The following is an 11,179-nucleotide window of genomic DNA, read 5'->3' on the forward strand; positions in this document are numbered from 1 at the left end:
GTAAATGGGCTTTGTTGAAAATATGGGAAAAAGGGACTTTTTTTTTTTTTAAAAGAAAGTCAGGATGGTTAAAATTATGGGAAAATACAGGAATGTCCTGGAAATACAGATCATATGGCCACCCTGTGCATAAGGTATAAGAGAAGAAATTATTCCAACACTACCAGCATTTGATAAGCTTTCACTATTTATCTGAGTAGTCTGATTATTGCATAAATTTTGTAAATCATACGGAAACAGACGTAATTAATTTTTTAGCACAGAAAATTATCACCAAAAATCCTAAGTTCTTAAACTGATGAAAATAAACATGTTAATGAAGGCAAAGAGATTTTGCAAGGCTAAAGAAACAACAATGAATGCTTTTGAGCAGTGGTCTTCAACCTGAGACAATTGGTACCATAGCACCCATCACATTTTTTCTTGGCACTCAGCATAAGCATATACAGCTTTTTCGAACATTGGGAGGAATCACTGAGGGTGTGTTTAGCTTCCTTCATGGTGGTAGCCTCGAGTTTTATCATTGAACCACATGTGCTCACTTCCAGTGACTGACAGACCATGGTCATCTTTCACTGCCAGGGCTTATTTGACAGGAACTTAGTCTCAAGTTTTTTTCAAACGACTGGTGAAATCATGCTGAAAAAAACCTTCTAACGTTAATAAAGCTATGGTGCTCAGTTCTTAAAGCCATAAGGCTAAGCAGTGAGATGATAATTGAGAATTTCAATTGTTCGGTTGGTTTTGCTGAATCATTTAAACCCTTTAAGCAGCATTGATGAAATATTGCCCCTCCTTAAAACCCTCTAATTTTAGCATTGACAAGCCCAGATATTTTGTAAAGTTGATTTCTCCATGGAACACTTTTTCCTACATTTCTTAGTTTCCACCTGCCGAAAATCAGAAGAAAGCCTACTTCATTAACCCTAGAGCTGCAGGCAGTTTTTAAATTATTCTGTACAAAATCGTGGGGAATATTTTTATCCACTATGTATATACAGGGTGTCTTGTAAGTGCTAGCACATGGCCTTTATCTTTTCTCTCATCAACCGTCCATTGTAAAGGTATGATTCTGATTTAAAAAATGCTCAACAGGCATTCAAAAATTACCCTGTACCAGTTTTGAGAGTGAAAATACAGTGCGTAGCAAAATAAAAAATATAAATTGTCGTATGGTCCTCCTGTGCTCTAACTTCCAATTAGAAAGTTGTTGCCCTGTCTTTCCTGATGCCAATAAAAAAATTTCATGTTTCTAAGTGCAATATTCACAGAGATATTCAAATTTTAAAAACTGAGAAAATTTGGGAAAGAACAGCATTAATGTAAAAAAACTGTTTTACCCGCATTTAATTCTGTTCTTTCTCAAATTTCCTTCATTTTCAGAATTTGAATATCTCTGTGAATATGGCACTTAGAAATGTGGAATGGTTTTGTTGGCATTAGGAGAGACAGGGCAACAACTTTTTAACTGGAAGTTAGAGCACGAGGGACTGTATAAAAATTTAGATTTTTATTTTGTTACACACTGTATTTTCGCTCTCAAAACTAGTACAAGGTAATTTTTGAATGCCTTTTGAGCACTTTTTAAATTTAAATCATACCTCTACGACGGTCGGTCCATAAGATAAAGGCAGTGCTAGTAGCACTTACAGGACACCCTGTAGAACATGATATTAGCATACCCAGATACCCAGCAACCAAATTTTACAGAATACGTGAAACACAATATTCACGTTGGCTGTGGCTAGAGGGTTAAAATAGATATGGTATTTTGAAGTAATTTTTGGTTTAGTAATTTCTGCTTTGCCACTTGAAGGGTTAAGAATACAAAATTCAATGCAAAAAGTGATTTAGAGAATAATTTGCTGTGATCCTTTAACCAATTTCACAGTTGGTATCCTGTTCATTCCTTAACCAGTTCACAATCAAGGACGTAATATTGTGTCCAAATGACAGTGGAATAAATTCAAACAAGTTTTCTCTGTTTTCTTTCCTCTCTCCTCATCACCACAAAGTTTTGTTGCAACCCTATGAAAAAAAAAATTCCTTTTTACCTTCGGTTATTTCTATACTCCTGTTAGTGATTTTTCCCCCACATATGATATCCTTCTACTATATAGCCTACATATAAGACCAGAAGAAAACAGGTAGAGTGAGAGTGAAAAGAGAGAAATCTACTTTGTACTTACTCTCTCATCTACTTATCTATTATACTATTTCCTTTCATTTGTTTTTTCTTCCTTTTATTCTATTTTTTCCCCTTCCCCTTCTTTTCCTTTTTCTAATGTGCAGTTAGGTTAGGACAAGGTTACCATAATTATCGCCAATTTGTCAAATAGAGACCATCCCAATTTCTTGCCAATAGCTTATAAGCAAAGGGGTTACTAACAAAATGGTACAATATTCCTTAAAGACTATCATAATGCAAATAAATCACGAATGCTCTGCAATTCATTTCCTGACAAAGCAGAAAAACTGAAATTCACTCATAAAAGCAGTCTTTTATACTGACAATTTTTCTTCTGATTGTGACCTCTTGCATAGTATAATCTTCCAATACATGAATGAAATACAATAATTTTTTAACATTTACTTCTTCCAAATACTTTCAGGTGACTATATTTCTACAATTTCTGTTAGTATAGTTGATCTTTTTTATAAGTACAATTTTTTTTCGGCAAAAATAATATTTCTTGTAGAAGAAAGAATTTCTACACGTAAATTTGAACTGATTTTGAAAATTTTCATGAAGGTCCTAATGTGACTAAAATTATAAACTGAACATTAATAAATTGTTCCAAATCTGAATACTGTTTTAAAGACCATTCATGTGACATCTAGTTAGTTTTGTTTGATTATTCTCTTGAAAATCTTTATGAAGTGGAAAGAAAGAGAGAAGTTTTATTACTCACCTGAAGTTTTCATAGCATCTCTTACAACATCAACCTTTAGAAAAGTTGATTTCTTAATAGTGCTTGTTCTTGGTCTTTCCAATATTTCATCATGTGCTAATGAATCAATAATGTGCTCTCTCTCAGCACCATGTTTTCCAGTTTTTAATGCAGTGTAATTATCTAATTGTGGATGCTTGTTTTTATCATATTTCACTGATGATGACAAATTCTTATGGGGCGAGGGCTTCATTTTTTTTCGCTGAGTTCCTGAAATTTTTTTTACAACAGACTGTTTGAGTTTTTCATGATCAATTTTATCAACTTGAACACTGGTAAAATTTGCTCCACTAGAAATTGAAATTTTTTTTCTTACACTTGCTGAATCATGTTTTGGAGACTGTTTGAAATCACTTTCAGTTTTTTTTTTGATAGAATTTTTTATAATTTTCTTTTTAGTTTCACCATTGTTTTTCATAGCGCGATCAACACTGACAGTTCTCTTTGAATGTTGGTCTTTAGAGCTGTTGATGATTTTCCGCCCCAAACTTTCACTACGATGTTGCTCAGACTTTTGGATTTTTTTCAATGGTTTATTTGAATCAGAAGATTGTTTGCCTTTAGTTGAAGTATTGGCTGACTCTTCTTTTATGACTTTTTGCCTCTGTGCAGGAGTGGTCTACACAAAATTTATATAAATTATGGTTACAGTATAATCTTAATAACACTAAGCAAATAAGACAAAAATGAAGTTGTTCCATAACCATAGTTGAATTGCAATAGAAAAAATCCAAAAATTAAATTAGAATTTGTTGTAGAATATATAACAAATACAAACTATCTGTGTCTTTCATTGCAAAGACAGGCACTAGACAAAAAAATGAAATGAAGAAAATAAAAAGTCTGCTAAACAGTAGTAAGCATAAGGGGGAAAAATCTGTGCTCAGATGGCAAAATGTAATAAGTCACTTTATCAAAATTTCATGAGGGCAAATTTGTAAACAATATTTTGCAAAAATATGATACTGTGGCCTGGCCTTTTGACTTATTGCAATTTGCCTCTGTTGGTTCATCATAAACCGAAAGAGATGGACGAAATTTTGTCACCTTCCAAAATTTTGACGAACGAGACACCAGAATACGAACAACTCACTTTTTTGGGAAAGTGACTTGTGACATTTTGCCATCTGACCACAGAAATTATCATAGGCTTACTATAGATGAACCTATATTGGGAAGCAGCCTTAATGTGATCAGGGCCACCCTCTCTGTGAAATTAAAAATAGAGCCAGGCATCTTAATAATTTCAGGACCTTGTAGCACCAAATTTATGGGGGGGAGGGGGATCAGCATCCAAAATTTCATACATTATTACAGAATGCTGAAAAATATCCATACAAAAAAATATAGACACATTTAAATGTAAATTAAAACAAAAATATTAATGAAAATCTTGAAATGAAAAAACTTTAAATTGATGAAAGAAATAATTTCAAAACTATAAAAAAATAGGATCTAATGAGAAAAATTGTCTGAGACATTGGCGTATGCAAAGGGGGGGGGGTTGGGGTTCAAACCCCCTTGAGCCAAGGTTATAGTGTTATTTTGCAGGGAAAAAAGGAAATCCCCCCCCCTCAGAAGGGAAAATAATCGGAAAATACTCCCCCTCGAGAAAATTCTGCGTACGCCTATGGTCTGAGAACTAATGAAAATACGCAAAATCAATGAATCAAAAATAAGGAAATTGACTGGAGTATATCCAGCACTCATGAAAATTAGGAAAAAAATGAAAAATTATTTCAGAATTGATGAAAATTCAAAATAAATGAAAGAACAAATTACAAAATTCATTAAGGAAACAATTCTATAATTGGTGGAAATTCAGAATTTACAGAAGAAATAAAAAATTCAGAATTATTTCTTTCTATAGATGAAAATGCGGATTTAAAGAATTGATGAAAATTTGGAATTTATGGAAGAAATAATTCCAGAGTTTTTATGAAAGAAATTATTCTTACCATAAGCATGGGGCCCCTGAAAACATGAAACCTGCTGCAACCATACCTGTTGCACAACCCTAAGGTCATCTCTGCTTTTGTTCTGGCATCATGTGTAGCATCATAAATATATTTGCATACTCACAAACCTTTTTTTTCTTAAGCACATACATCATGGGCTTACAAGTTTGCTTAGCCCATAAATGTTTTGTAACTATGTTTAAAAAATTTTAAATAAAGGAAATATCTATCTAAAAAAACATTCGATCCAAAAAAGTAGGAAAAACTAACATTAATGAAATGACAGCACAGTGGATTGATCTATAAGACTATTTAGTAAAGATGATTTTTCAGTGTTTTGCCAATCTTTCCATGGTACCGTTCAAAGGTTTTGTAGAATTTGGTGTGTTTTTGTTTTCTTTGCACCAAAAATCTATTATTATTATTCTCTATCGCTTCAATCACATTCAACGAGACTAAAGTCTGAAGAATATGCAGGCTATGCAATATGGTTGCCACCTTCATTATCAGCCTGCTTTGACCCAACAAGCATTGTTGTCAACAAAGAAAGTCTGCAACCCCTTGCATTGCAAAACAAGATAACTTGACACACCAAACTATTGTTTTTATTGAAAAAATTTGTTTTATTGTATTATTGTAATTATTGTATTAATTAAAAATTGTATTATTATCCATCATATTTTCCTCAAATGTGAGCGCCGTTTGGGAATTTTTCACCAGGGTTTTTCTAATGAAGAATTTAGGCGGTTACTAATGAAGAACAAATATGCTTTCTCTTGGGAATAAAAAAAGAACATTGATTTTTTTTTATTGCCCTTATAGTTAAATACTAATGCGATTTCATTAAATTTTTTAATACTAATTTCATAAACGCATACTTTCAAACCATTTTATAGCAAAATATGTACCAACCAAAGCTAAATATTTTTTTCAGTTTAGATAGTGCAGATCAATGTTTTTTAGGTGGCTCAGTGCAGAAGGCATCATGCCAAAAGTCTTGGAAGCAACTGCGATGTAGGAGAGAAAAAAAGGAAAAATAAGAAAAATTACAACAGACAAAGCCTGTTCAAACCAATATAATGTTCAAACTCAGCTCTGCCACATATTTTTTTGCAAAGAAATGCCCAAAATCTGTTCTTAAGAGGATTTTAATTGCTTTTGATATTTCAGAATTTGGTATAATCTGCTTGTAATGGCGAGAGACAAAATGAGATATCTGATAAATACAGTAGCCTACTTGTGTGAGACTGTTTTGCATGATAAACCCATCTATTTATCAAGGTCAGGATTTCTTGGATCCAATTGAAGATGAACAGTATAAAAGGTTCTGACCACGACATAAGAATGTGCCATCCAATAGGCAATCATACTCAGAAGCGTAAACTTGTATCCGGCCCATGGGGCCCTCCTAACATTTGTCACCAGTAGCTTATGGAAATATTAGGTTTTAGTCCCTCTAACAATTCTGAGCACTCCTGACATTTCCATAATAACTTTACGCCTATGATCATACTGAATACATTTTCTTCAGATAAGGGTAGAATATATATAATCAGACAAGTAGTAGACTTATATTTTCATGCTGAAAATCAGGACCTTCTATTTTCCCTTAACTCATTATTGTTGTCTGGAATAAGCATCAACATGATATCCCTTGGGGCCTTAAATTATAAGTGCAAAGTATATATAAGTAATCAGTAATTAAAATGTTATTATTTTCTAACCTCATTAATTTTTATTGTAACTGCTCACATTGTAACAAAATGAACTACATATTTATTTCAGATCACATACAGAATTCTCTAAAAAGCTGATTTTTTTTTAAATTTTGGTATATAGCCTATAATGATCTTTCAATATACCTAACGTCCATTTTCTATGGGACAATGAGGGTTCTTAGAACCTGGGTTGTCTGTACTAAATTGTAATAAACTGGTAGGGTGATCAACTCACTCACCTTTCCTCGGAAATCTTCCATTTTACTAAATTTGTAGAGCTATTTCATCTTTAAAATATACACAAATTTAAAATTTATAATTAAAATCATATTAATTATGATGTGGCTGTGATCTAAGTTGTGATTTGTAAATTCCAAATACTAATATATAAACTTGGCAGATAAAGCAATATGGCTGGAGCTGACAAGGCGATTCTTGTTATTTTTGGTTTTTCCATGATATAAATTCACCATACAGGGGACCATGAAAAGTTTGGGCAGGGAGCCTGTCAAAGGCCCTGCTCCAGAATGTGGGGACCATGTCAGAGACATAGATTATTTCTGAAAAGCATGTTTTCTACATGCTTAGTTTTTTATCAGTGTTGCAAAACATGTAAAAATATCTTTTTCCTGGCCTTAGATAACCCGAAGGAAGGTTTGATCATAAGTTAGGGGGGAAATAAATAAAAATAACTCATATTCCATGGTTGCAACATCAAGCTGCAGTAATGTTTCATCTAAAGACTTTGCTTTGAGATTTGTTCAAGTGCATCTTGTGCTCTAGCAAAACAACAACACATTAGAAATCTGTTGTATCGAATAATCTTGAGGAAAAAGGAGAAAAAAACAAGAGCGAGAAACACAAATAAAAAATAAATAAAAATGCAAGTGACCAAAAAAATTGTTCAGAGTATCTGTGCTTGTCCAAGTTGAAAATGAGTGACCAAAATAGATGAAATATGTTGCAATTGTCATACATAAATATCAAATTAAGTGCTGAAACAGGCAAAATATCTCGTCAGATTTGTCTATCTCTTAACATTGTTATGCTTCTGATGCACCCCTATCCTGCCCCTAAGGGCATCTGGGTAAAAATCTGTAGATTCAACGCCACCATCCTGCTCAGTACAGATCCGGCAGGACGAGACGGAAATAAATCCTGAATCAAGTGCCGGCAGAGATGAAGTTTGAAGGGAGTGCCCCCCCTCTTGATGTCTGTTATCTGGTTTCTTGCTATAGATACAAATCTATAACCAGTGCTAGACTAAAACTAACCTATCTCACAATGGTCTCTTAACACGGTTAAATTAATTTTTTTTTTGCCATGAATTTTTAACATACTTTGTGTTGCTGACTATATTTCAGATATTTTAGTTTATTAGCAGGAAAAGAAGTGTCCCCAATAATTTTTTTTTGGTTGGCATTATTATTATTTTTTGATAACTTTTTTCATTTTTGATTTTTTGTTGAATTTCGTGAGAATTACCCTCATAAGTGATATCATTTTAATGAGATTCTATTAGTTCTTATTAAATTCTTTAAAAATGTCCGAAATGTTGAACATACGTGAGTTATACAATAACTAAACTGTAATCAAAGAATGCAGGTGAAAAGAGTATGAAAAATGTTATTTTAGTGGAAAATAGAGGTGCTTGATTATTTACACTAATTTTACAAACGAAGTTCAAAAACGTTTTTTAACAAATGATAATACGCCATACCGATTTGGAAGACATGGCTTGCACAGAATTTCAATTTTTGTTCTTACTAAAACGTGTTTACTAACTTTGGAACATCCTTGTTGTCATAGTAACCTATAGTCATGATAAGTATTTCACTTGACCATATGTCCCGTAATGTATGGGATAGACATTGTGTTATCATATGAGGCTTTTCCGTAGGGTGACCATACGTCCCGTATTTCCCGGGACAGTCCCGGTATTTTCTGTATTTTTGGTCGTCCCGACTTTTTCGCAAAAGTGTCCCGGTTTTTCCCGTATTTTACACGACGCTTACTTGAATTTTTATTCTTTATCGAAGTCAAAGATTGAAATTATTTTTCAACTAATAAACTATATTATGATAATTACAACTATAAATGAGAATATTTATCTCCCACATTTGTCTTGGTGAACGTTTTTTTCGTGAAATTCATTTTAATCCACACAACTTGCAGTAACGTTTCATTTCCCGCCATTGTGATTTTACCGTAATTTTAACAATATTTGGCAACTTTGCTCGGTTTTGGCGTCATTTTTGGCGATAATTGGCGATGTCCCGTATTTTCCCGTAATTGGAATCTCAATGTCCCGTATTTCTCTCGAGGAAATATGGTCAGCCTACTTTTCCGGGACTAACGAGAAAATTCAAAGAGGAAGGAGAAATGGTTCTACTTATGTTTTTTCCATTTTTCACGACTTCTGGCGGAGTGAGGGAGAATTTGCGAAGAAAAAAAAATACATAAATGACTTCAAATAAAAAGAAAAGATACACAACATTTTAATTATCACCAGGAAACCTCTCCGCTACTCAGGGCTGTCTTAAGAGCATCATGGGCCCCGGGCCAAGTCACTTTTTTGAGGCCCTAGCAGACAAATTTTCGAAAATTTCGACCGGTTCTAATTTCTCCGAGGCTCCCGGGCCGTGCCCGGGTGGGCCCATGCGTTAAGACGGCACTGCCGCTACTACTTCCAGAAAAATTTATTCATTTCCAGAGATTTAGATTAGTTCAAAAAAACATATTTATCATCCAGAGGCTGTGATGCCTGTACGGATGATTGAAAATTTACATGATAATTAATGAATAAAATATATAAAACATACGACATGAACAGAAACATAAAAAAAAGACACATATACAACATAAAAGAGACTTAATTATTTTTAAAAAAAATTTCAGCATTCTATATTTACAGATATGCATGAAAGAAAAGATGATTCGATAAACGAAATCAAACACTGATTGCGTGCACCATGAAAATTGAGACAAAAATGTCTCGCGCATCTCGTTTCTGGACATACGCGCATACACAAAAAATTATACATCATAATTGTACAATGGAAATGTGAAGGAAATTTTTTTCAAGTATGACTAAAAAAGTATTTTAAATCACTATATTTATTTTAACTCAAGTAACACAAAGATATAGATCTATATCGTGAAATTTCAGTTTCGAATATAGATCTATATCGTAAAATTTCAGTTCCGAATATAGATCTATATCGGGCCACGATATCGTTCTGGCTAAAAAATTTTTTATTTCTCTCTCTCTATTATCTATCTACAGATCTATTTATCTCTAAATAGATCTGTAGATAAATAGATCTCTATATCGTGAATGTCAGTGTGTGATATATACAAATGCTTCAAATTTAGGATGATAGATGCCGCCTTTTCAGAATAAAAAAAAAGTTTAATTTTCTGTAGGTGGGTGGTTCGAAGCACTCTTCTAGCTTTAACTCAGTGATGGTAACTCGTGGGAAATTTCCCATAGTCATGGGAAAAATTGGCCAAAATTTGCCTAAGTGGGAAATTTCTTAGCATTTGTGGGAAATTTTGAGAGTTCATCAAACAAAAGAATTTTTTGCAAAAAAAAAGAAATTAATGCAGTGCAATACTTTTCTATTGTAAAATACTTGATTATGTATTGTTCCCGCTAGATGGCAGCACATTTTTTGGAAATGCGTGGGAAAAATTTAGTCAAAAGATAAATTTTTGAGGGAAATTTCGCTGGAAGAGGTTACCATCACTGCTCTAACTCCGTATCTTACCAACCCACCACTACAGCCCTGCCTACACGTTGTAATTATAACATTAATTCACAAGTAATGTTTTTTTTACTTGTATTTTCAATCAAATTTATTCATTTCTATGTATGCACAAAAATTAAAAAATAGAAATTGTGAGACATATTTATAATTTTGAGGCAGATAATTGAAAAAATTATAATTAAGGAAATTATATATAATACAAAAAACACAAGAAACAAATTAATGTATTGTGTAGTATAATAATTATTTATTTAAAATTATTAATTATTCTAATGAAACAAAAAATACAAAATAAAAGTTATGCAATTCTCAAAGTATGGTAAAAAATGAAAACATCAAAGTAAAAAAATAAATAATTTTAAGAAAAACACACACATATACAACAAAAACAAGAGCAAATTTTTCTAAATTAAAAAATATGTGCAATTATAAAGTGGCAATTAAAGTTACGGTTCAAGTTCTTGCTCCTCCTAAAATTCCAACATCCCAAGTTGTCGCCTGATGTCAATAAAAACGTTTTTTGGAAGTCATGAAATGTTTCAAACATGACGTGATAAAATGCTCATTTTGGGAACGTCAAAAATGACGTCAAAAAATTATCATTTGCTCATCTATTTCTTTTACATAGTTCGACTTTCGGAAGATAGATGGCGATATTCGAAGAGACGGGGGTGGGGGGGATCACTGGCGCAGGTCGGATTCAAACCCAGTACGTTCGAGAATTGCCCCTATAGCCCCGTTCACATGTGCAAGATTGGGGGTCGCTTTGGTGGTAATTACCG

General features: G+C 33.0%; 1 protein-coding gene across 3 annotated transcripts in view; it reads right to left on the minus strand.

Moving 5' to 3' along the window:
* Window positions 1–8,440, minus strand: part of LOC149065512 (cytoplasmic dynein 2 intermediate chain 1-like) — a 98,372-nt gene extending 89,932 nt beyond the window's left edge. For all 3 annotated transcript variants that reach the window (XM_089253637.1, XM_089253639.1, XM_089253638.1), the window contains exons 1-2: window positions 8,348–8,440; window positions 2,913–3,570 (exon numbers count right to left, since the gene is read on the minus strand). In XM_089253637.1, the coding sequence (XP_089109763.1) occupies window positions 2,913–3,570; window positions 8,348–8,362 (673 nt within the window). In that variant the 5' untranslated portion in view covers window positions 8,363–8,440. The remainder of the gene's footprint in view (window positions 1–2,912; window positions 3,571–8,347) is intronic.
* Between the last annotated feature and the right edge of the window lie 2,739 nt (window positions 8,441–11,179).

The sequence above is a fragment of the Pholcus phalangioides genome, unplaced genomic scaffold (genome assembly GCF_987345545.1).
Source record: "Pholcus phalangioides strain wild (caught in Gottingen) unplaced genomic scaffold, Ppha-v1.0 ptg000039l_1, whole genome shotgun sequence".
NCBI classification, from domain to species: domain Eukaryota; kingdom Metazoa; phylum Arthropoda; class Arachnida; order Araneae; family Pholcidae; genus Pholcus; species Pholcus phalangioides.